This window comes from Anser anser (genome assembly GCF_964211835.1).
Source record: "Anser anser genome assembly, chromosome: 12".
Classification (NCBI taxonomy): Eukaryota; Metazoa; Chordata; class Aves; order Anseriformes; family Anatidae; genus Anser; species Anser anser.
The window spans coordinates 7843793-7867768 of record NC_139733.1 but is presented as its reverse complement, the minus strand read 5'-3'; the positions used below and the strand labels follow the sequence as shown (position 1 = coordinate 7867768).

The window sequence follows — 23976 nt, the reverse complement described above, 5'->3', positions numbered from 1 at the left end:
CCCGATACCCTCTCACCCCTCATCGGCGCTTCAACCCCACAAACGCTGCTGTGTCCATACCATACAAAACTGGGGTTTATTTACAGTGGAGGAGGGGGCGGGCAGGGCTAGATGTAGCCGATCACGTCGTTGCAGATGATGGGCTGGCGGCTGCGGCTGTTCATGAGGGCGGCGAAGCGGTGGAAGTCCGTAGCCAGCTGGGCAATGTTGCTGTGGGACTGGTGGAAGCAGGCGCCCTTGGGCTGCCCGCCCAGCCCCAGCGGGCAGGACAGGCGCTTGGCCGGGTCACGGCTCCCCGGCCGGGCACCCTCGGCCCCTCGGGGCCGGGCCATGCTGGCCAGCTTGCGGCGCACGTTTCCCGAGAGGCTGAGCAGGAAGGCGGGCGGCTTGCCCAGCCGGCGCAAGGGCTCGGCGGCTGGCCGGTGCCGGGGCTCGGCGCCCACCTCGGGCAGGTCCATCCAGTTCTCCACCAGGTCGGCGAAGCAGTTGTCCCCCAGCACCAGGGGCTGCCGGTTGCGGCTCTGTGACAGCAGCGACACCGTCCAGTCCTGCCCATCGGCTGGCTCCAGCGCCCGCCACTGCTCCAGGCAGGCGTCCGACGTGGATTTGGGGCGGGCGCGGCGGGCGGGCGCGGGGCCCCCAGCGCCGGCGGGGAGCTGGTGCGCCCGGTGGCAGGGCGGCGGGTGCCGCCGCAGCACCGTCACCTCCTCTTCTCGCCACGTGCCCCCCGACGTCTCCGAGTAGCCCGAGTCAAACTCCAGGCTGCGCTCGCTGGCGGGGGGCGAGCGGGCGGCCAGGCCCCCCTCGTCCTCCTCGCTGCAGGCCGAGCTGGGGCGCCGGGGGGCGGGCGGCCCGCGGGGGTCATGGGCAGCCGGCCTCGTGCCGGGCATGCGCTCCCGGCAGCGGCGCTGCAGGGAAAGGGCAGGTCAGCGCCTTCGCCCCCGCGCCGCGCAGGGGACGCAGGCCTCGGCTCGCCCGCAGCCCCGGGCCCCGCTTTCCTGCGGCTGCGGCGCGGAGCCGGGCGGCGTGCAGCGGCACGTCGGGTGAGCAAGCAGCCGCCCGGCCCCGGCCGTGCCTGCGGGAAATGACACAGGGCCGCGGCACGTAGCAGCCCCCCCGCCGCCTCGGCGCTCCCCCCGTGCCGGGACGCCCCGGCCCGCGCCCCCCCGGCCTGGGGACCCCCGAGGAGAGCGGGGCCGGGGGGTGCTGGGGGGGGGACGGGGACACCGGGAGCCTTGTCGGGGGGGCTGGGGGGGGGGGGGGGGCAGCGGAAGGAGCGCTCCGTCCCCGCGGCCGGGCCGCTCCTCTTTCTCGAATTGCTATTGTCTGCACCCAAAAGCAGGGTGTTCCGTCCGCTTTCCTCCCGCGGAAAGCCAGGCGGGCAGGGCTGGCAGGCTGCGGCCCGGCCCGCCCCGCGGAGCCGCTCGCCCGGCAGCAGCGCCCCGGCCCCGCGGCCCCCGGCCCGGCCAGCGGGTAGCGGCCGGGGCGCCCTGTCCCCGGGGTCCCCCCGCGGGGTGACGGCCCGGCCCGGCCCGCCCCGCTCCCCCCGGCCCGGCGTCCCCCCGCCGCTGTCACCCGCGGCGCCGCGCCCTGACACCCGCCGCCGCCGCCCGGCCCCCCCCGGTGCCCGCCGCGGCACTCACCGGCTCGGCGCGGCGCTGGCCGAGGCCGCCGTCCAGGCGGGCGCTGTGCATCCCCGGCCCGGCCCCGGCCCCGGCCCCGGCCCCCGCCGGTGCCGCTCCCGGTGCCGGTCCCGGTGGCGGAGCGGCCCCGCGGAGCGCGGCTCGGCCCCGGCTCTGCCGCCAATGGGAGCCGCCGGGACGCGAGCCCCGCACCGGCCCCGCCCCGCCCCGCCCCGCCCCGCCCCGCCGCCCCGGGGCCCCGCTCGGCCCGCCCGGGCACGGCCCGCGGTCCCGGCCGGGAAGCTCCAGCGCGGAGCCAGCCCCTGCTCGGCGGAGCCCCCGCTCCGCTCCGCGGACCCGACGGGGAGAAGCCGCCGCCGCTGGTGTCGCGGTTCCCCGGCTCCCGGTTCCCCGGCGGCGGGGCGGTGGCAGCGCGGTGATGCCGTGTCCCCCGCCCCGGGGCTGGGCCGGGAGCCGCGGTGGCCGGCGTGACGCCGGGCATGGGTGGTGCCGGGCACCCGTAGCAACGGGCCCCGGCTTGTCCCAAACAGCCGGCGAGCCATGGGTGCGCGCGGACGCCTCGCCTTCCTCCTCCTCCTCCTCCTCGGTGCCCCAGGTAGGGCCGCGGGGCTCCGGAGGCACCCCCAGGGAGACCCCGAGAGGAGGGGGACACGGGACGGGGTCCCCAAGGGTGCCCTCGCGTGCCAAGCCCGGGCTGGGCACGGGGACGGCAGCCGCCTGGCTGGCGTCAGAGGCTGGGGTGCCTCTGGGGTGCCTTGGGGACGTCTTTGGGGTGCCATCGGGGTGTCCCAGAGGGCTCCCCAGGGCGGTGCTGGGACGTCCCCAGCAGGCTGCGGTGACACTCGGTTCTTTCCAGGGACGTTTGTAAGGCCGGCAGGTGAGAACGGCGGGGCCACCGTGCCCATGGGGATGCCGGGGGGCAGGCCCCCAGTCCCTGAGCGTGGCCAGGTGAGCCACCGGCAGCGACGTGATGTGGGGCCGGTCCCCGCGGTGTCCCGCCAGCCCTGCCTGACCTGCCCCGCCTGGTGACCCTGAGCGAGGACGCGGCGCCGGGCACCCGCGTGGCCGAGGTGACCGTGTCCTGCAGCGCCGTGCAAGGCAGTCCCAATGTCACTCTGGTGCGCGTCGAGCCCGGCACCCCCACCGACCCCACCGTCACCCCGCGCACCACTGAGCCTGGCCACCCCTTCAACCCCATCGCCATCAGCGCCGTCGGCGTGCCCGCCACCACCTTTCGGGCAGAGGTATGGCTGCGGGACACGGTGCGTGGCGGGAGCCTGCGGGGACCCCGCTGGGCACCGTCCCCTCGCGGCAGGTGACGCTGCGTGCCGGCGCCGAGCTCGACGCCCGCCGGGTGAACCTGTACACGCTGGCGCTGCGCGCTGCCTGCCCCGGCGAAGAGGAGGTGACGAAGTGGCTCTTTGTCTGGGTGACGGCGGGACACACGCTGCGCTGTGACGCCCCGTTCGCCAGCGCGGGCGGGGACGTGGTGCGGGTGCCGGCGGACGTGGCGCCCCGGGCCCCCCTGCACGTGGTGCTGCCGCAGCCGCTCGGCGGGCTGACGGTGAGTGCCCGCAGCCCCCTGTCCCGCGGCCCCTGCCAGCGGGAGCCACCCCTGGGGACTGCGGGGCACAGGGACAGGGCTGTGCGCTGTCCCCCTGCAGTTCCGGCTCAGAAATGACGGCACGCCGCTCACGCTCACCCCACGGGGGCTGGTGCTGGCGCCTGCCAGCGGCTTCAGCCCCAGCAAGGACACCCAGGTGGGCACCAGCATCCCCGTGCTGTCACGGCACCGCCACCTCCCTTGCTGGCACTGCCCGCAGCTCTCGACATCCTCCTCCCATGCCCCAAGAGTGCTCCAGCCCTGTTCCTATTCCTGTCCCCATCCCCAGCTCCGTCCCCTTCGGCATCCCATCCCCATTCGTGCCCCTGTTTGTACTCCTGTCCTGATCCCCATCCCTGTCCCCATTCCCATCTCCTTCTTGGCCTCATCTCCATCTCCGTCCCTATTCCTGTCCCTATTCCTCCATCCCAAGCCCCATTCACATCTCTCTCCATCCCCAGTCCTGTCTCTGTCCCTGCCCCCATCCCCATCCCTGCCTTGCCCATCCCTACATCTGTCTTCTCCATCCCTGCCCCATTGCTGTCCCTGTCGCTGTCCCCGGTGCCACCCTGGGCCGTCTCGCTGGCACTGCCCGCAGACCTTCAGGCTGGAGATGGAGGTGACGGACCGGCACGGGCACAACTGCAGCGGGGCTGTGACAGTGGAGGTACTGCCGTCACACCGTCCCCGTGTCACCATCCTGTGAGTGGGGCCGGGCTGGGCGGGGGGTGCTGGTGGCACCAGGCCATGCCACACTGCCACCTGTCCCCGCAGGGAGCCGTGGCAGGACGTGACGGTGCCCGAGGGCTCCGGCCCCTTGGAGGTGGTCACGCAGGTCCAAGCCAGCGGTGACAACGTGCACTACGCCATCCTCTCTCCCACAGTGCCAGCGCTCTTCACCATTGACGAGTGTGAGTGGGGGGGCACTGGGGGACCCCTAGGGCCACCCTGTCCCCGTCCCCGTGCCTGACAGAAGGCTGCGCCACCTCCCGCAGTGACGGGCGTGATCCGCAGCACGGGCCGGCTGGAGGTGGCCCGCGTGCGCCTCCTCGTCCGGGCTTACAACGCGCTGCAACCTGCCGACCAGGCCACCGCCACCATCAATGTCACCGTGCAGGGGAGGGACCGGCAGGCACCATCCTGCGTCCCAGCCCTCTACGTGTACGGTTTGGGGGGGGGATGCCGGGAGGGGAATGCTCCTCTGTGCCCCGGGCATGGAGCTGAGCCACCAGCCGCCCCACTGCAGGACCCAGGTGCGTGAGACAGTGTCCCCCGGCAGCACCCTGGTGACACTGAGGTGCGCCAGCCCCGCTGGTGCTGAGGGGTCCCTGAGCTACGCCCTGGAGGGGCCCCCAGGCTCCCGCTCCCGCTTCCGCATGGAGGGGCCACGGCTGCAGGTGAGCGGGGCTGGGGCTGGCGAGCCCCTCCCGGGGGCACAGGGACCCTCCAGCACCTTCCGTCGGGCTGGGCACGGCATGGCAGCGGCCCTGGGGGACACCCAGCCCTACGGGACATCGTGTCTTGGCAGGTCAACACCACCCTGGACTATGACTCGCAGGCAATGGCTGCTCTGGGCTTCCAGCTGACAGCCACCGTCGTGGTGACGGCCGGGGGACAGCCCCCGCGGAGCAGTGCGTGCCCACATCCCCTGTGCCCTGGGGGAGGTCAGAGTGGGGTGGGCAAAGCCCTTCTGGATACTGCAAACAACAGACAGCAGAGGAAGTGCTCCTCTCCTGTGGCCCCAGTGATGCTTCCCCCACAGGCACACAGCTGGTGGCACTGCCCCCATGTCCCCAGGGGAGCGTGCGCAGCGCGGGGCGGGTTGTGGGACGGTGCCAGCGCGGCTGAGCCGCTGTGTGCCACGCAGCCCGTGTGCCTGTGCTCGTGACCGTGACACCCGTCAACGAATTCCCACCGGAGTGCCCCCGAGGCCTCACCTTCACCGTGCTGGAGACGGCGCCTTTCAGCAGCGTCGTGGGGTACGTGAACGGCACCGACCGCGACCACCCGCCAGACAGCCTCGAGTACAGCCTCGAGGGGGGCTCCAGCCCCGCGCAGCCCTTCTCCATCGACACGCACAGCGGTGAGCACCCGTCCCGTTCCCCAGCCCCTGTGCCCCCCCAAGCACCCGCAGGTGCCCAGCACTGACGCCGCCCCACAGGCGAGATCCGCGTGGTGGGTCCCCTCGGCTCCCCGCCACGCACAAGCTACCGGCTGCCGGTGCGGCTGACGGACACCCACAACGACCTGGACCCGGCGAACCGAAGGAGCCGCCTGTGCAACGTGGCCGTGCGCCTGCAGGTGTGAGCACGGTGCCGTGTCCCCGTGTCCGCCCCGGGGTGGGCTCCGGGCTGCGCATCTCTCCCGGGAGCCGGGCAGGACGGAGCAGGGCCACCTCCGCTCCCCGCAGGCCGTGCCTGAGCCGCGGTGCACCCCCGAGGTGCAGGAGCTGTGGATCACGGCTGGGAGAGGCAGCCAGCAGCCCGTCACCCACCTGGCGTGCTGGGGTGACCCCGACACCACTGCGCTGTCCTACGCCATCGTTGGAGGTGAGGAGGGGCCCAGCTGCGGTGCCAGCCCTGTCCCCTCACCTCGGCCACGGCGCTGAGCAGACCCTCTTGCGCAGGCAACGAGGACGGACGCTTTCGGCTGGATGGGAGCGCCCTCTCCTACGTCCCCGACGGCCTGGCCGAACCCCGCACCTTTGTGCTGCTGGTGGAGGTGTGGGGCGGCCCCGGGGCCCCCCGCCGCAGCACGGTGGTGGCGCTGGTGGTGCACGTCACCCCCCGCAGCACCACGGTGCCAGCCAGCACCACCGCCCGGCACACGGTGAGCCGTGCCCTGCGGCCAGCATCCCCTTGTCTGGGAACAGCCCCCGGCCCTCCTCACCCCCGCATTCGCAGACGCCGCGGAAGAAGCCGCTGGTGGTCACGCGGACAGAGGCGGTGTGGCGCCCGCCGGCCTGGTTTGTGGCCGTGCTGACCGTGTCTGGTGTCCTGCTCCTGGCCAGCCTGAGCTGCCTGGCTCGGAGCCTTGTGTGCAGGTGAGCCCCAGCCCATGGCACGGCACGGCACGGCATGGCACGGCACGGCAAGGCCGGGGCTCACAGGTGCTTTCTGCTCCTCCCGCAGCAGGCGAGCCCCCAGCAAGCTGCTCCTGGCTGAGAGGTGGGTGCCACACGGCCGGGTCGGTGGCACAGGCTCCTGTAATGTCCCTGCAGCCAGGCAGGGAGATGTGGCATCGGAGGGGTGTTTAATGTCGCCCAGATTTGGCTGTGGTCTGTGGGTTGCCTCTGCCCGACGGTGAGGGCGCAGCTCTGACCCTTAGGCACGAGGATGGCGATTTTGCCAGGGGACAGCCATGCTGGTGCCCAGGCTGGAGCAGGCAGTGGGGGGTGGCACAGCACAGCGTGGGGCTTGCTCCCAGCACCAGCTGGAGGAAGGGATGACAAGGGGTGAGAGGCTGCGCAAGGAGAGCCCGAGGGGGGTCACTGGAGCTGGCCCAGCCTGCACTGGACACCTGCATGGCAAGGAGGAGGCACGCCAGCCCTGGGGGACAACAGCCACCTCCAGCCGCATCACCCGGCCGCCCCGCGATGCACGGCGGTGGGAGCAGAGACAGCCTGCGGTTGGCGAGGTTGGGGACGCGGAGCTTGGCGGGTGTCCCTGACAGCGTGCCCTCCCCTCTCCCCCAGCAGCTCCCGGGACGTGGCTGAGCGGAGTGGGGGCCGGGAGGAGCAGGGCCGCCCCCACGCCGGCCGCCTCTCCCCGCTCCGCACAGGAGCCATCTGACGGCCGTGCCCAGGCCCCGTGTGAGCGCTGTCCCCGCCGTGCCCTGGGGCTGGACGTAGGGGCAGCGCCCGGCAGGCACCGGCTGAGCACCGTCTCCATTTCAGGCACCGGCACGGACCGGCTCTTCCACGGCCTCACCGGGGCACAACGCTGGATCTGAGCCCCAGCCAGGGAGCACCCAGCGCCCGGCAGGGAGCCCGCCTGGCCCCTGGCCCCGCTCCTGTCCCCTGGCCCCACGCACGGGGCTCGGCCAGCACCGGGCCAATAAATGGCGGTGGCACAGCTGCCCCGTGCCGCTGTGAGTGCTGCGGGGCGCTTCGCGGCGGGCTGTCCCGCCGGTGGCCGTGCCGTTCGCCCGGTGGTGGGGGGTCACCAGCCCGGTGCCCACGGGACCCCAGGACCGCCTGGCCCTGCGGTACGCGTGCCGGGGGACGCGGCAGGGCCTGTGGCGGCCGTGGCGGGGCCCGCGAGGCTCCTGGCTGGGACCAGGCAGGGTGACAGCAGGCAGGGGCGCGGGCTGAGGCGCGAGGCACCCTGGGTGGCTTAATTAGTCCGGGCAGTGATCAGCACAGGGGTCGCTTAATTAGTCCGGGCAGTGATTAGCGCAGGGGTCGCTTAATTAGTCTGGGCAGTGATTAGCGCAGGGGTGGCACACGGCTGAGGGGCGGCGAGCCCTGTGAAGGCGCCCACACGGGGCCTCTCCCCGTCGCCTCATGGAGCCGGGGGTTATGAGGCGCACCGAACCCGGCCGTTGCCACCGAGCCCCTTGGGGCACCCCCCGATGCCGAGCCCCGGACGCGGCGGGGAGGCGGCCCCGGGCCCCGGGGCTTGAAGGGGTGGGGGGGGGGGGGGGCAGCGCCTCACGCGGGCCGGGGGGGGGCGCCCGCCAACGGCCGCGCGCCCCAGGCAGCGCCGCGCCCATTGGCCCAGCGCCCCCCAGGCGGGCGGCCAATGAGACGGCGCCCCCTGCGGGAGGGCGGGGCATCGGGCGGCGTCACGTGTGCCTAACGTGCGCTGCCATCCGGAGGCGGTCCGCGCTCGAAAAGGGGCGGGGCGTCTGCCGGCCGGAGTGACGGCGGCCTCGACCTATCAGCCTGCCGCGGCCCCCACCGGGGGGAGGGGCTCGGCTCGCGATTGGCGCGAGGAGCGGCGGGGCGGGCTTTGGAAGGCGCGGTTGCTATGACGGCCGGGCCCGGGCCCCCCCCTCACCGGCGGCCGCCATCTTGTTGTTGATTGGAACGGCGGGCGGCGGCGGTGAGGGGGGGCGCGGGGTCAGCAGCCCCCGGGCGGGCAGGCGGAGCCGCCCCGGTGAGCCGCGGGGACCGGGGGCTGGGCGGGGGGGGGGACCGGGCCGGTTGGGTTGGGTTGGGTTGTGGTGCCCTGAGGGGAGGGAGGCGAGGAGCGGGCGCGGCCCCGGCCCCGTGACGGACGGACGGGGTCCTGTGAGGGAAGAGGGGGGGGGTCCCGTGAGGATGGAGGGGTCCGGGCGCGGCCCCGTGAGGGACGGGGGGGTCCAGGCGCGGTCCCGTGAAGGGGGGGCGGTCCAGGCGCGTCCCCGTGCGGGGCCCGTTGGGAGCAGGGCCCGGGGGGAGCCCCCCCGAGGCGGGGAGCCGTGCCCGGCGCGCGGAGCGAGCGTCCCTCCCTTTGTGCCCTTCTCTCCGCAGAGGCTGCGTGCAGGAAGGAGCCCGGCGAGCCGCGCTGCTAACATGAAGCCGAGATGGTGAGGGAGCTGCTGGCGCTGGGGGCTCGTGCTGCACCCCGGCGCCCTGCTGCAGGGGCAGGGCTGCGGGCTGGCTGTGCCAGAGCTGCCCGCTCCTGGGCTTGCGGGAAGATGCCAGCCCGGTGTCCCTGGAGACAGACGTGCTCGTGGGTCTGCGGACCTGGATTGTAACCAACAGCCTTCCCCTGCGTTTCTGAGCGGGACTTGAGTTAGGGGGGGTGGTACTGAGTGCTGTTTGGTTTCCCGTTGCTGTGAACTTACACTGATGCCAGGCTCGGTGTCCCTCCATCTTAAAGCTCTGAATCAGCAAGGCCGCTTTTTTCTTTCTAACAGTGTGCTTTAGTATGTGCTGCCTGTCTCATCTCAGCCTGTCTTGCTGTGTTTCTGCTTTCTTCATTTCAGATTTATCTGGCTTACCGTGGTATTTAAAGCCCTCCTGAGATGAATCTAAAGATTGACCTTTGCTATCAAAGCACTAACTGGTGCCGTAGTGGTGTGGGCATGGGTCTTTATTTATTCTTGAAGTAACATTTCTGGGGTCGGTTGACTGATTTTTGTAAAGGTAATGGGTGGTTTGTCTTACAAGGTAGTGTACTACAATGTCTCGTGCAAAGTCTTTTTTCTAGTGAACTACCACGTGCGGCTGATAACTGATCTATGTGCTTATGATCAGGTTTTCAAGTGAGAAAAATACTGTGTTCTTGTTATATGTCACCGGACTAGGACTTTAATTCCTTTTTGCCAGAAAATCTGACAGAAGCCGGTAAGAGGTTTAGATGCATCATTTATTAGGTGTCGTCACCATAACCCTAAACAGGCCTATTAGGGACATCTTAATCCTACGTAACAGTTCCTTGTCATTGAGATCGAGAAGTATTTTTCTGTGGTTGGGTTCAGGTAGCACTGCCCTAAGGTAAGTGCTTTATATTGGTGCTGGAAGCAATGTGGTAGGCTTTGCAAAGATTAAGTATCAACTCTTACATACCACGATAACATTGGGTTGATGCTTCAACCACGTAAAACTCTTATTTTCCATCTCTTTGAGTTGTCCTAGGGCTGAATTTTCATCTGATAGCATTAGGAAGAGTTTTATTTGCTCCCTAGCTCTTTCAGCACAACTGTTTCTAGCTGTCTAGCTCAACAACCTGTGCCATCCTGATTAGAACTTGAAGTGTCCTTTTCGTGGCAGAGCCTCTGTTTCCACTCTAATAAGGACTTTTGGGAGAGCAGGGGAAGGGATCTTGGGCTTTTTGAGGCAAAAGTTGAGTGTATTTGAAGTCATTACAGCAGGAATCTGAAGACGATGGGTGGGAAGGGTGGTGGTCTCTTCTGAGCACTGTGCGCGCTTTTCCTGGGATAGCTTATCCTGTAGTTCTCCGGCAGGCCCCTGATGGCAGTTTTGCATGTTTCTTACATAGAAAAAAGAGCAAGTGAGCACAATTCACTGTTGAAATGAGAAAGGGGGAGTTTCTGGGATCTGCCTCCAGTCACCGAGAGTTTCAGTTGCAGCACCTTCTGTGTGTAGCTCCACAGTCACTTTAAGCTCATGTAAGTATAGACCCCGGCCACCAGGAGGGTCTTGCCCTCTCCCTGGTGCCAGCTGGGGTGTTTGTGCTGGTGGGAATCTGAGTTCCCTGCCTTACTGGTTTGACCAGGGAGCTGATCAAGCTGAAGACAGACGCCCCTCCCCACTTTCCTCCAGCTGTCGGATTTAGTGATTAGCAGAAACGTAACAGTAGTGATCGTGCAGCTTTCCTGCTGCTTTTTTGAGTAATATCTTTCTGTGCTTCATCGTAAGGATGGCTGTACTGGGCATGTCCTTCTGGTCAAATACTCTAGAAAGCAAAATCAAAACTAGATGCCCTTTGGGGCATCCCCTGTGTGGTAGACTGTACAAGTCGCGCCAACAGCCTTGCGAGTTACTCTGTTGTTGTTGCCGATATTGAGAAGTCAAGGTTAAAATAGCAAGCATTCAGAGGTCAAAAAATGCCCAGGCTGAAGTTGTACAGGCAGCCGTAATCAGTTAATTAGCCTCCTGAACAAGCATTACAATTTGTTCTTAATCATGCGGTTGCACGCTATTCTTGTCCACTCTAAGCTCCCTAGTTTTTTTTCTTCTCTCGTTCCCTTCCCCCCCCCCCCCGGAGCTTGTTCATTTATCAAACTCTGAAAATGTGACCTTGTGGAGCTTGACTAGTGCGAGGTGATGAGTCCTGTCCAGGCTGGGAGCTGTCTGTTGACCATCTGCTTACAGGATACAGTCTCTTGGTTTAGTGGGTCGTCAACTGCTCGCACAGATGTTGATCACTTGTCTTTTTAGATTTCAGTTTTTAGTAGATTCCTGTGTTTCTAAAGGTTGCCATGGATCTGGTGAGTTTTGAATGGCATACTGGCTTATAAGGTGACACTGTCTTGTGGTTTCCCTCAGAATAAGCAATGTAGGTGTTAAGTTTGAAGCTGAATATCCACAGCCTTTACTTTAAAGGAGGTGTGTTTCTGTCATCTGTGGTTGAAGCCATAGGAAATTTGGCAAAGGCTTTTTTGGGGCCGTTACTCAGGCATTGCACTGTAACCTTGGCACTTCACTTGCTGCCATTAGGTTGCACAAATCTGCCCATCGTGAGTTAGCTTGTAACGTGTTTGAGACATGAGCATCAAAGTTCAGTGTTAGTGCTGGGGTTTGTAATCTTGGAAGGCTGTGAGTTAGCATTGACAGAAAACTGCAGCCTGCCTGTTTCTTCCTCTTACTTTTGGCAGTGTCACCCCATCAGTTGCGGTGCTGGGCAGGATGTAGGCTTGAACTCACAGAGCTTGTGTGTGGCAGCTCGGCAGAGCCCTTGCTCTGTGCTAGGTAATGTGACTTGCCTACAAACAACTGCTGTTGTTTCCGACTTTGAGAAGTATCAAAAACCAGGCTACTAAATGCAAGGGGTCCCTAGTGAGCTCTGAAATGGGTGAGCTAGAAGAAGGAGTGAAAAAGAAAATGTGACAGAAACCTCTGCAAGAATCGTGTCAAGTGTTCGCATTCCTCATTGTAAACTGAAGGAACCCGTGAGATGTACGGAGGAGCAGCTGGCAGTCTTCCTTCTATATTCCTGCTGTGACAGGAATGCAGAGCAGGATGCTGGCGAGTGTTTAATCTCAGGTTTGTTGCTGCTGTCATCAGGGTGGGGGGGGGAGGAAGAAGAAGTGACTGCATGGCTGCTTAGTTTCTGTTTTGCAGGCGTTGCTTGTACGCAGTGCTTGTGCTGTTCCGATGTGGCAGCAGCTGTTATTTTTGGCTTTCCCAGCGTGCTGTTGGAGGAGATGGACTTTCTGACGGGTGCAGTTCTCTCCGTTGGCATGTTGGGGTGCTTGTGCTTCCTGTATAGTCCCCATCAGGTGCTAACTACCCAGCAGATAGCACTGAGGTGCAAGTTGTTTGCCTTCATTAATTTCTATATGCATTTTCAGTGGTATTAACTGTGTATAAAAGACATGCGTCTTTAAGCTTTCTTTTACTTTGCATAATCCCTGTCAGTATGCGGACAGTTTCATTCACAAAAAAGGATTTTATCCCCTTCCCTTGGAGAAAGGGAATAAGCTTTGCCATTACAGGATGCCTCTCTATCCGTACAGTGATAGCCACAGTACTGATGACATTGGTGCATTTTTTTGTGTTTAAAAATAGCACGGGTGTAACTGCCATAATTATATTAGTAGAAGATTGGTGCCAACCAAATCTGATAAAAGCAGTAAAAAAGGTTATGAGACTTAATATGCGTGTCCTGGTAGGATGTTGCTACGTGTGGTTAAGAGCTCTGGCAGATAAGCTGTCTCTGATTTAGCTTTTGTAGTTAGAAAGGTTATCTCCTCCACCAGCTGTACTGCTTCTTTGCCAAAAGTTACCTCCCTGGTATTAGGAGCTGCAACAGTGCCTGCTCAGCTGCTGCAGTTTAACGCGCTGTGCTTCAACCTTTCTTCATTAACACCCATCAGTGTGCTGTCTTGTGAACCAGGCCAGAGGAAGAGCAGACACGCACCCCCTTCTGCTCCACCTGCTGGTTGGCCATTTTCAGCTGAAGGATGGAGGAGGCATTTGGGATCAGCGGTCCCCGTAAATTTGTTAGAGCGCCTGTCAGAGCCCTGGCAAGTGTGTGAGAGTATTCGCGTCCTGAAAGGCGCTCACTGTGGGCTCTGGTTCCAGCCTTGAGAGAAAGGGTGTGATCTCAAACATTCTGAACTGATGAAGCAGGTAAAGGTCTAAACAAAAGCTAAGCTAGTCCTTGCTAACTTGTTTCCGTACAACATCTTGCAGGCTGACTTGCTTCTGGCATCCTGTTCCCTCTTGATTGTGAGAGGTTGGCTCCATATTCCAGTGACTGTTCAACAGAGAGAGCTTGGGTGACATCTCTAAGGTAACTTTTCTGTTTTGCCCAGAATACAAATGCGGCCATGTGAAATTGATGCAGAGAGAACTTAGCTGCTTGCTTTTTACCTCTCATTTCATAATTTTATCCTTCAAGTATATGGTTTGTAGGAAGTATGCTCTCGTCTTCAGAGGAAACTACAGGAACACCCAGGTAAATGCAATAAACCATAGTGAAACGCTCAGTCCTGTCTTACATTGATTAACTTTTAATCAAATCAACGTCAATTCTTTATAAAAAGAACTAAGCTGCCAGGATTTGGAGGACAACTCTATTATGCTTTAGCAATTCTGGTCATTTAGGTGCCTGAATTGCTGCAGTTTTCTTATGATAAATTCAGAACTTGATCGCTGTCTGCCTTTTTTTTTCTTTCTGTTTTGAGTTCAGTTTGGTGAAAGACAATAGTATGGCTTGTGAGTGTTCCAGGCTGAAAGGTTGCTTTGTGCTCTTGAGTCTTGTGAGTTTGGAAGAAGCTCTAGTATACCTGCTGTTTTCCACTGATTCTTTATCATCAAAGCTAGGACTCAGTAGTAGTAACTGTGGTATGAGCATTTGTTTGCCAAACAGACTTGAATGTTTTCATTTTCTCAGGAGACCGCAGTTTTAGATAGTGGTTGTGTGGCACAGATCACCTCTTTGGTGGGGAGGACCCTGGCCTGGGGATCTGACAGTCTTTGCTAGTTTGCAGCGGGTAATGATCAAAACTGCCAAGCTCCACAGCTACCTTCCTGGGGCAGAGAGAGAGGAGTGGTACAGTGTCTTCTCTGCAGGGGTTCCTCCTGTGTCTTTGTCACAGCCGACTTGGGGCAGATTCGAGTGCTGATTCAAAGCTGAAATATTGTATAGCTCATATTCTGCTGCGATGGTGCTTTTTTTTTTCTCCATGTGGTTGTATGCTGAGCTGCGTTTTCCCCTTTTTTAAACTGTTGGTGAACTTAAATAAAATAGTGCCTCAGCCTTAATTCAGGTCAGTTGTCCACTGTTGGTATTGAAATGTTGCCAAGCATTTTAAAAGTGAATTTAGAAACATTAGATAGGCACACGAAGATAGGGCTGGCTGTTTGTTCTACATCCTTTGACAGTACTGTCTAAGCAGCTTCAGCTTGCGTGGGGAGGGCAGTCGTGATCTCATTACAGCTAACTATAGGTGATAAGCAGCTTTGACCACCAAAATCAGCGCACCAGAGCATGCAGATGTTAGTGAGTTATTTAAAGCAGGAAGGCTTTGGGAGAGAAGCCCAGGGGACTGCATAGCCCTGCGTCATAGTGGCAGAATCAAACCAAGGAGGAACTTCCATGAAGACAGCGGAGCCATTGCAGAACATCAAGTGTAACTGCGCTCTTGTGGTGCTCGCAGCAGTGTTGTGACTTGTAAGCAAAACTAGCCAAGTCCTGTGGAGCTTTGGAAGGCCCTCACAATGTTTGCTGCTGCCTAGTGGAGGGAATACTTCACTTTTCCTCCAAACTCTGGTCTATGGGTAAAGCTGCATTAGCAAACCTGCGGAGGCATACCTGTCAGATTCAAGGGGGTTGACTCTCTTGTGCAAAACACAGGTGGAAAATAAAAAAGACCTTCTTATCCTCAGACTTTTAAGTCTGTCTCAAAAGGATTGTTAAAGCAGTCTGAAGGATCAGTTTGTGTTAAAACACTTTCCTTTTTTTTTTGTAGATTGTTGTGGAGTTAAGTTGTTGAAGAAAACAAAAACCCACATCAGGTTTATCATGAATATACAGATTTTTGCCTAGATGAAGTGTGACTATATGCAAGATAATTGTGGGTATCCTTACTTTTGAAAAGATTGGAATGGTTTGCTTTATTTCCTGTTTGGACTGAGTCTTGTCAGTGGATTTGTTTGTTTTAAGCTGCCCAAGTGGCATTTTCTTTGTTTGGGTACAAATCTTCTTTATGTAATGAAGTCTTCATTTTTTGCAGTTCTTATCACAAACATTGACCTGAATACACTTACTAAAATTTGAAGGTAAGCTAAATCTGAATAATAAGTGTCATCAGGAGTGTTTTAAATATCTTCTGTTTTTATAGAACTGAGAGAAAATGGCTAACACCGTTAGCCAGGCAGAACGGGTAGCACTGGTTTCAAAGAGGTTCTACTCTTTATTCTTCAGGTGCTGTGCACGCTGCTATTTTTTTCATGTAGTATCAGCACTCTGTTTTTTTTTCTCCAGAAAACTGCTCTGTTATTTATTCTTTATTTTAGTTAAGTGAGATCAAATGCATCTTTGTCTGTTTGTTAGTTGTGTAGCATCCTTAGGACTGGAACTTCCATGTGTGTTTCAGCAGTTGAGAATAAAGAGAAACTGTTGACGGTTTGGCTTGTGTAATACCAAAGTCTTAGAAAAATGATTTCTGATTTGTAAATGTGGCTTGACCCAAATATTCTTAGTTCAAATTGTTAAGGGTACTAGATCTATCATTCACCAGGCAGAAGTAAACCAATTTCTTTATGCACTGCTGTTTTCCTAAAACCTGGCAATTAAAGGTTACAATTTAGATTGTGAAGTGTTTCCAGACTCTTTCTTTTCCTTCACCCTATTGTGTTATGACAACCAGAAGAAAATTCAATACCTTTAAGAAATTCTGGTAAGCACAGTGTCATGCAGTGGTGAGTTGGGCAGCTTGACTCTTTCGTGAGCAGAAAGCAGTTTGTTGTTTCAGAATTGCTTTCATTTGCAGTTTTCTTACTGTCTTCTTAGAACTGTTATTTTTTTTACCCATAGTGCTTATTAGTTTATGTCTTTCAGTCTGAGAGGCTACGCTTCTGACAGCTGTTATCACACTGTATTGAACTGGGGAAGAAAAAGATTAACTTTGCTTTCCCTAGCTACATGTGGCCTGTGACTTATTGGAACCCCAGTAGCCCAGCTGGCTGTGAGACATCTGATTTGGCGGACTGGTGCTTAGTAGAAGCTGCAACATGGTGTTCCGGTAGCTTTAGAGGAATCTAAGGTGTGAAAAATCAAGGTGGTTGTTATACACTAGGGACAGACCTGCTATTAAAACTGAACTTGCCACAGTCTGAGTTCTCAAAATGGCTGTGTGTTGTGCCTTTTAGCACATGGGGTAAAAATCATTTATATACATACATGCAGATGTCGCACCTCATGGACGCAGAAAATCTGACGTTAGATCAGGTTTAACAAATGACTTTTTGTTTTGACTTCAGAACTCCGTTACTTAGCCAGTGACCTCAGTTGTAATTGGCATTCTCGTTGGAGAGAGCTTCGAGCTCTGCTTAAGCAGCTTAACATCTAGATAAGATACTGGAAGTATGACCTGTAGAGTGTTTATAAGAACTTGTTTGCAAACGCTGCAGTGAATAGGAAGTTAAATATAGGCTTAATCTGATTCTTCACTTCTGTTGAAAAGGAGAAGTTTTGTGTTTCAGGCCTTCAGCAAAGAACTGGCTGCTGTGGTAGAGTGTTCTGAGGCCTGCTGTCTGGTGTTGGCATATGGAATAAGAAGAGAAATAATGAAGGCTTGGAGTATTAAAGGGCTCTTCCCTTTGGAAGGAGCTTAAAAATACAGTAGGGTGAATTGTGTTCAGGGACTGTTGCTTTGGCATCTAGGAGCATCCATTTCCTTCAGTATTGCTTTTTGCAAAGCCCATGTTATGCTGAGCTCATGAGAAGTCTGAGGCTTGCTAGAAGAAAGCACCAAAGGATGGCAGTGCTGGCTGCTGGTCTGGTAAAATGATCTTGCAGACATTTTAAATGCCAGGTTTTGTTTTTCGCCCTTCAAAACGCATAGCATCTTGCCAAGCTTGAAGCTGCAACTAGCTGTCCAATTTGTATATCTTCTGAGAAAATAGCCTCAAGTTCAGATTGCCTTTCATTCTCATTCGAGTGGCTGGGGGCATCTGTGTTAACTCTTTGTCCTTCACCTTCCAGAGCATACTGCAAGCCACAGAACAACTCCAGAGTTACTTTAGATTTTCAATATGAGTGGTTGAGTGTCTTGCAGACTATGCTAATCACTAGAAGGGTAAGACAATAACAAAAGGCCTAGATCACAATCCCTTTCATGACCCTGAGTTTTATGTTATATATGTTTTGCCATATTGGATTTTTTAATGTCACTGGGAGTGCGAGCGTGTCCTTGTATGAAATACTCTTTTGCCTTGTGGCCAGTTTCAAACTAAATCAGCTAAAGGGTCATTTGGTTAGGAAAATGAAACTGATGACAAGTGAGGGGCATAGATTTGCAATGTGATGATGTGGCTTTAAATTCCTGTGGATGTGCTTATAAAGTCGTTTCTCCTACAAATGCTTGGGACAGTTGCATTAATCAGCATGTTCATCCATGCTAGTACAGCTCTACAAGTGGAATCCCTTGATGTAGATACAGTTACAGTGGCAGAACCACGCTTTTAAAATCTTGTTTTGCTTTGGATATTGAGATGAGAGACAGTGGTGTGACTGCTGCTTTGTCATTGTGACTAGCACATGAGCTACCAGCACTCTTTCCAAGGAAAAAAAGGATCGTGTGAGTAGGTAGAAAAGTAAGACTCCAGTGTATAACTTTTCCAATTGAATTTTTTTACCAGCAATGTTTTTTTTTTTTTAATGGGGGCGGGGAGAGGAGGGTGGAAGGGAGGAAAGGTAAGGGGCAGTCCTCTACCAGTTGGTCTAATAAAGAGATTTTACCTCTCCTTGCAGACCCTGTTATATTTATTCCAGAATGTGTATCTACTCAGCATCATAGAGCAACCTGCAGGTCACTTTTCTCATATGATAAATTAAACTGTGTCCTGGGCATTAAAAGGCATTATAGTCTGGAGCACAGTGCATCTGGCTGCTCTGGACTTGTCTGCCTCCCTGACCTTCCTCAGCTGCTTAAGAAAGACCCAGATTTTGTTTAGTGTCAGTGCCTTTGAACTATGTTAGCAGAAGAAAGTACTAGATAACAGCCGTTCCTTCTGCTTTTGGCACAAGAACTTGTTTACCAGGGAGAAGTGAGTTTGTTTGGATAATCCTGCTTTTATGCTCTTAAATCTTTCTGTGGAACTGATGTGCTTCTAGATTGTCCTTCTCCTTTTATGCCATTTTGAGCAGAAAAGTTGCTAAAGGCTTTGATTCTTTGGCCAAACGCAGCACCGTGTTCACTTGAAAGCAGCAGTGCCGTAATTTTGGTCTGTATGAACAGACTCTTCTCAAGTTTAGAAGGATTGTGACACAGATCATTGCCATCTTGAGAAGTTAATTATCAGGTAAGATGAAGTCGAACTGGAATACAAGGGGTTTGGGGAAAATAAAATGATCTCCAAACTGCCCTCTTTTCAAAACAGTATGCAGATAGTTTTCTTGACTATCCTGCTGTTCCTTTTTGAAACGCTGTTTTGCCAATGATTAAAGAACACCAGGACTGAGTGGTTTGACCAAGATTGCTGAAACCTTCAGTAGAGCACCAACACCAGTGACCTATTCCTGGTTCTTTTCTTTGATTGCATCTTGCTGCTTTGTTTAGATCTCATGTAGGTGATGGTTATCTGAAGAGTCTCTTACCCAAGTCAGCTGAGCACTTTTCTGATCGGTTACACTACGGTGGAGAGGTGTAAGAATTGCTTTATTTCTCCTGGCTTTAAATGTTTTAATGCAGTTTGGGGCCTGCTGAATAGAAGTGTTCTCTTTTTCTGTGTGGGGAAACTTACAGGCATAGCTGAAGCAAAATGTTTGTCTGACCGTGCAGGTAAGGCTGAACAGAGAAAATTGTAATGCAAGTGACCTCCCTGCCTTTTTGTACTCAAACTCAACTCTGATGGCGCTGCCTGTGTATGTCAGATTAAAGTCTTCTTGGGTAGTGAAATTCTAGGTGGTGTGGGGCTGGGAAGCTTACTGTTCCTGCCTTTCTTTACCTGGAGGGATAGGTGGAACTTATTCAGACAGTGTATTAAAGTCACAACATTCATCTGTTTTTGCTCAAAGGTGCTGTTTGTGTGTCATCTGTAGTTTTGGCAGAACTTTCGCAGGTCAGGATGTTACTCTGATGTGGTCTGGTGGTGGCAAGACCACAGGCAAGAGAGGTGAGACTCGTGCCATAGCTAAACATACATCTGTTTGTGGACACGAGTGAGAAGTTGGGTATAGTACTGTCATGTTTACTTATTTGGATCTTAAGCTTGTCCTCTTTGTAGAAGCATGAGCGGTATTGAATGGGCATTGCTTCAGATTTCTAGAAGGCAGAGATCCTGTAGTCCCTTTAAGAAGCCAGTTGCTGGGAATCCCTTTATCTAATGATGTTCCTTTCCATGTAATTAATTCTCAGACAGCTCAGGAAAAAGCAATGTATAGAACTGAGGAGGAGATGGATCAGAGTGGTGTCACAGTCCACAGCATATCATAATAATTGTAAAGTTGCTTTGCAGAGTGTTTGAAGCAAGCCAAATTAAATGTGGGTTTTGAAAGGCATTAAAAAAGAGATTAGCTTGCTTGTGATGGTTCTGTGTGGCAAGTTGGTGTTTGGCTTTGATGAACTCTCAGACTTGATAGGTTTAAATCTAGATTTTGTCCTCATTCCTAGGAAACAAAACATTTGTGCTGCTTCCTGAGTACAAGAGTCAGTGTCTGCTCCTTATCAACTGAACTTGCAATGGCGAAGGAGAGCACAGAGCATATAGTTTTCAGTGTGCTCGTTGGTAGAGTTCCTGGGTGTCTACTGCAGGATATCTCTCTCCAAAATGAGAAATGTTTCTCTTTACAACTCCTAAACATCAGCTTAACAGTCACTATGCTCCATGGCTTTGGAAAGCCCCTTCACTTTGTCATGGCTGGGAGCAGGATGTGGGGTCTTTGCTTGTCTGTCTTCAGTAGCCCACAGGTAAAGCAGGACAAGAGAAGAGTGCTTGATTATCTGGGGAAGTTTTCTGAGCAGCAGTGTATTGCAGGGCTGTACTCTGGAGGTGAAGGGGAAACTGAACTCTTCATTAATGCTATGAAAGGCAAAAATGCACAAATTGTAGCACATTTCCATTGTTAGTGGTGTGAGGAAGAAGCAGGTGGGAGAGCTTTTCTCCACTGGCCCCGATGAGGTTTGTTTGTCTTTTGCATTAAGATCTCAAGATAAACGTTGGCAAGTCACTGCAACAGGATTTTTGCTGAAGTCAGCTCTCAGTCAGCAGCGTAATAGCGTATAATTTCCGTTACTTGTGGAGAAGGCTTATGAGCAGTTAATGCATATCATGCAAGTTTTGCTTTAGTTGCTATCTTGCCCTTCATTTTGGGGAAGGGGTGGAGATATTGGGGGGAAAGGACAGGGAGTCTGCATTGTGTATCTGCATCACAACCTGAGCAGTGAATTGGCTTAGTCATAACAGTTGGGCTGTCGTGGGTTGTCAGGCCGCTTTCTGGCAGGTACGAGTTTCTCTGTGGCTTTAGTGTGTGGGTAGAGAAAACCCAGCTTGAGTCCGTCTCTGCTGAAGGAGATGTGCTTAATTATACCCGTGTCTTTGCTAAAGGGAGTCCCGCCTGGGGCAAAAGCACCTTCTGGTTTTCTTTTGGTTGTTAGCCCAAGCAAACAATTTTATCTTTGCAAATATATATCGAAGTTTTCAAATCCACCTCCTTCCCAGAAGGGGGCAGGGGAGGCTTAGAAGTTCTGGAGTCCGATAAAAATGTACTTTTGTTTTTGTGTTACGCTTCCATGCTTGCTTTCAGACACAGCAGGCATTGCCATCACGTTGGTGGTGTGGGCGTGCACGAAGAGATGCAACAAACCTGCAGCAGTGACCTCAGCTACAAATATTTTGTCCTCTGGTTCCCCTTTCACTCAGGGAGCATTAAAACAGCTTTGAGTTTTCTCTTGCCACTCCCACATATCTTGTACTGAGATATTAGGCATGTAAAGACCACGAGAACATGGAGGCATCAGAAATCATTGTCCGTTCTATACCTAGAGCAGTTTGGCTGCTTTGCATCTGTGTGGGTAACAGTTCTTTATTCCACTTTGTAAATTCTTCTTAATTAAAGCTGAGAAGTTTCTCCGTGAAACTTTAAGCTTTTTTGGGAGGGCCTAGGCTTGCTCTTCATGGAGTTGGCTTCCCCGTGTTGAAGTTACTCAGCCTTGCCAACAATGGGGGAGAGGTGCTTTTGCCTAGCACGTTAGAAATGGGGCCATGCAACTCTCCAGTAAGTTGGTTTTACATCCTGCAAAGAGACCTGTGGTTTCTCTGACCACCTGGAATACAGACAGAACAAACTCAGCTAAGTTAGGCTGCATTTCTGTCTTTGAATGGTGGAAGCAGCTGCTTTCTCTCAGGACAATGTCTGTTCCAGTGCCCCTGATAGTCCCACAAAATTCTTGTGAGTGAGTTGGGTCATTATGGTCTGGATGGTTGGTGTATGAATATAAGCACACCAGGGAATGCTGCAAAGAGGAAATGGAGTCAGAGGAGGATGAAGTGGTAACTCTGAGAGCTCTTTCAACACAGCAGGTTGATAGCTTTGGAAAGTAGGCTCTTAATCTTTCTTTTCCTCCTGAACATCCTTCTTTACTATGATGCGGTAAGGACGGATGGATGGCAGCATTTAAAAGTCTGTTTGGCTGAAATTCATCAGTGTTGTTACTTATCAGTGTAGATAAGTCAGTCTTTTAGTGGTGTATATGGGGAGGTTGACATGAACGTTCTTCCAGAGTACCTTGCTTTGTTTTTTACTTGGTCGTCTGCATACATGCGATAACCACTGGACTGCGGTTGTGTACAGTGCACGGCTCTTCTGGACTCTTCTTAAGCCAGTAAAAGCTGGCGTGAGCTCTCATGGAAGACGTGTGTGGAATGCTGAGAGGCCAGCTTGCTTAAAAAAAGGCTCAAAATGTAAAGTAACTTAAGTTTCAGCTGGTTACAGCCTCCTTGGGTTTGACCCACCTTCCAGTACAGCAGGTGAGCTGGAGGTTTTTGCCAGTCCAGACCTACCACGTCCTTTGATTTCTCTTCAGTATCCCTAAGGCTTTTCCTGTGGCATTATGTTCAGGGGGTGGCAAATGGTGTATGATACCACAGGAGATGTCACCCCCAGCCCACCCTCCAAACTCAAAGTGGCACGAAGATCTGGATTTCACAACTTGTGGAAGTTGCAGGGTAAACGCTAGGGAACGTTTGATAATCTTTTGGGGATTCCCAGCCTGGAAGAGTACTGTTTCATTAGGGCTGCACAGGCTGAGGAATATCTGCTTGTGCCTGAGGAACTGTAATTCCGAAATTCATTAGGTGGTGCTTGCTTTGGGATACTTTCTCTGTTATTGCTGTTACTGCCTCGCTGCAGCTGGTGCTGCACTTTGGCATTAAGAATTCAGATTATGCTATCTAATGTGGTAGTGTGCTAAATTAAGGTGCCGGTTATGAACAAAGAGGTTAATGGTCTTACATAACATTTGTCTTGATTTTTTTTTTGTTGGTGCAGAATTAAAAATAGCAATTAGAAGTTCTGTTTCGTCCTAGTTGTGGAACTTTCTGTGGAAATCAACTATCTGCAGCAACTGCAATTTTTTATCAGTTGTTTTTCCCACTTAAAAGCATCATAATTCTCAAGTTGAGAACAGATATGAAAGTCCAAGATTGCCACAAGCTACTTATGTTTATCTTTCAGTTATTGGTCTCTTAGAAGGCTGTTGGTCGTCCTATTTTACCAAAACTACTTAAGGAATACAGTTGAGCTCTGCTACATTTATAACTTTCGTAGCATCTATTCACAAGTTTGTTTCCTTATGGCTTTTGTGCTTCTTTGGTTAGCAGTGTAGCTTCTACATATTGGTTAAAACACACAACTCTTGGCTTACCCTAGCTATTGCGCTGTGTGGTCTAAAACAGCCAAAACCTCGGTGTTCTTACAGACGCATCTGAGAAGCTCTTCTGCTGTGTTTGTCACATGCTTCTCTCATTCCTGAGCACATTTTAATCATTTGTCCCAAACCAGAACAGACTGTAGCCATTGAGATTACCTCTTCAGTGTTTATTCTCATCATAAATCTCTGTTCCCAGCGATGCTGTATACTTACGTGTTCCTACCCATTAAGGTTTCTCTTCATGAAAACATATATTTTTCATAACTGCAGAATTCATAATATGTTTTAACTTGGATTACATTGTGAAGGCAGAACTGTTTATGTTCACCTGCACAGCAGCATGTAGTGCTTCATGTCCATGCACTATTAATGGTAATAGGGAAATAATTTCCTGATCATTGTCTAGGACTTGCTGCATAGACAGCATTCAGAAATGTCCAAACGGTGTTTTTTTGTAAGCTGCAAAAAAAAAAAAAAAAGATAATGAAGGAAGGTGGAGCAAAAATTGTCCTGAAATTCTTTGTTTCTGATCTCTCTGAAAATCAAAGATTTATGGAACCGAATTTGATTCAGTCCATCCCTTGGTTTTCCATTTGAGGTGCCAGTGTGTTTTTTGCAGTGCATTACTGCTCCCCACTTATTTAAATATACCTGGGCTTAGTGCTCGCTGAGATATTCCCTTTGGTTTGTGCAGTCTGTGCATAAGCTGTGGGAAGCTCTGAACTATACTCATTAGTCTTCCCCTATTTTTTGTCATATAATGATTCCAAGCTCTTTAATTTTTCCTTGATTAAAATATCTGCTTCCAAGGGTAGTCTGCAGCCTGCATGCGGAAATAAGCTGAATTAGCACGTGTGTGTGGAGGCACTAGCAGACCTGCAGCTGGGTGTGTGGCAGCCACAAATCAGCATCCCCCCAAGCACTGATGGCTGTAGCTTTTCCTACTCACATTAGAGGTTCCATTTAAAGTCCTGTCTTCAAGCAGTGGCCTCGAATTCCTCAAGTATCTTCCTTATT

The 23976-nt window shown here is 54.5% G+C and overlaps 2 protein-coding genes across 11 annotated transcripts; one reads left to right on the top strand and one right to left on the bottom strand.

The window, feature by feature from the left end:
* Positions 1 to 51: 51 nt before the first annotated feature.
* INKA1 (inka box actin regulator 1) lies at positions 52 to 1837 on the bottom strand. Its single transcript, XM_083796055.1, has 2 exons — positions 1644 to 1837; positions 52 to 908 (listed from the first exon to the last, which is right to left on the bottom strand). Exons 1-2 carry the CDS (start codon positions 1692 to 1694, stop codon positions 108 to 110), a joined length of 852 nt encoding a protein of 283 aa, XP_083652181.1. The 5' UTR covers positions 1695 to 1837; the 3' UTR covers positions 52 to 107.
* A 51-nt stretch (positions 1838 to 1888) lies between these two features.
* On the top strand, positions 1889 to 13138 carry CDHR4 (cadherin related family member 4). 10 transcript variants are annotated; one of them, XR_014571646.1, is made up of 19 exons: positions 1889 to 2238; positions 2500 to 2520; positions 2646 to 2887; positions 2959 to 3207; positions 3308 to 3403; positions 3845 to 3948; positions 4021 to 4157; positions 4242 to 4407; positions 4493 to 4643; positions 4775 to 4877; positions 5114 to 5329; positions 5408 to 5547; positions 5657 to 5795; positions 5873 to 6075; positions 6150 to 6289; positions 6381 to 6413; positions 7142 to 7335; positions 8702 to 8757; positions 13055 to 13138. XR_014571646.1 is itself a non-coding variant. In XM_083796045.1 (18 exons), the coding sequence occupies exons 1-17, from the start codon at positions 2184 to 2186 to the stop codon at positions 7035 to 7037; spliced, it is 2292 nt and encodes a 763-aa protein (XP_083652171.1). In that variant the 5' UTR covers positions 1891 to 2183; the 3' UTR covers positions 7038 to 7057; positions 7142 to 7282. The 10 variants fall into 10 exon arrangements, 8 of the variants coding, with proteins under 8 accessions (XP_083652165.1, XP_083652172.1, XP_083652167.1 ...); XR_014571647.1 differs by having other exon boundaries at positions 6378 to 6413; XM_083796045.1 differs by lacking the exons at positions 8702 to 8757; positions 13055 to 13138 and adding an exon at positions 6944 to 7057 and having other exon boundaries at positions 1891 to 2238; positions 6378 to 6413; positions 7142 to 7282.
* The last annotated feature ends 10838 nt before the right edge of the window (positions 13139 to 23976 follow it).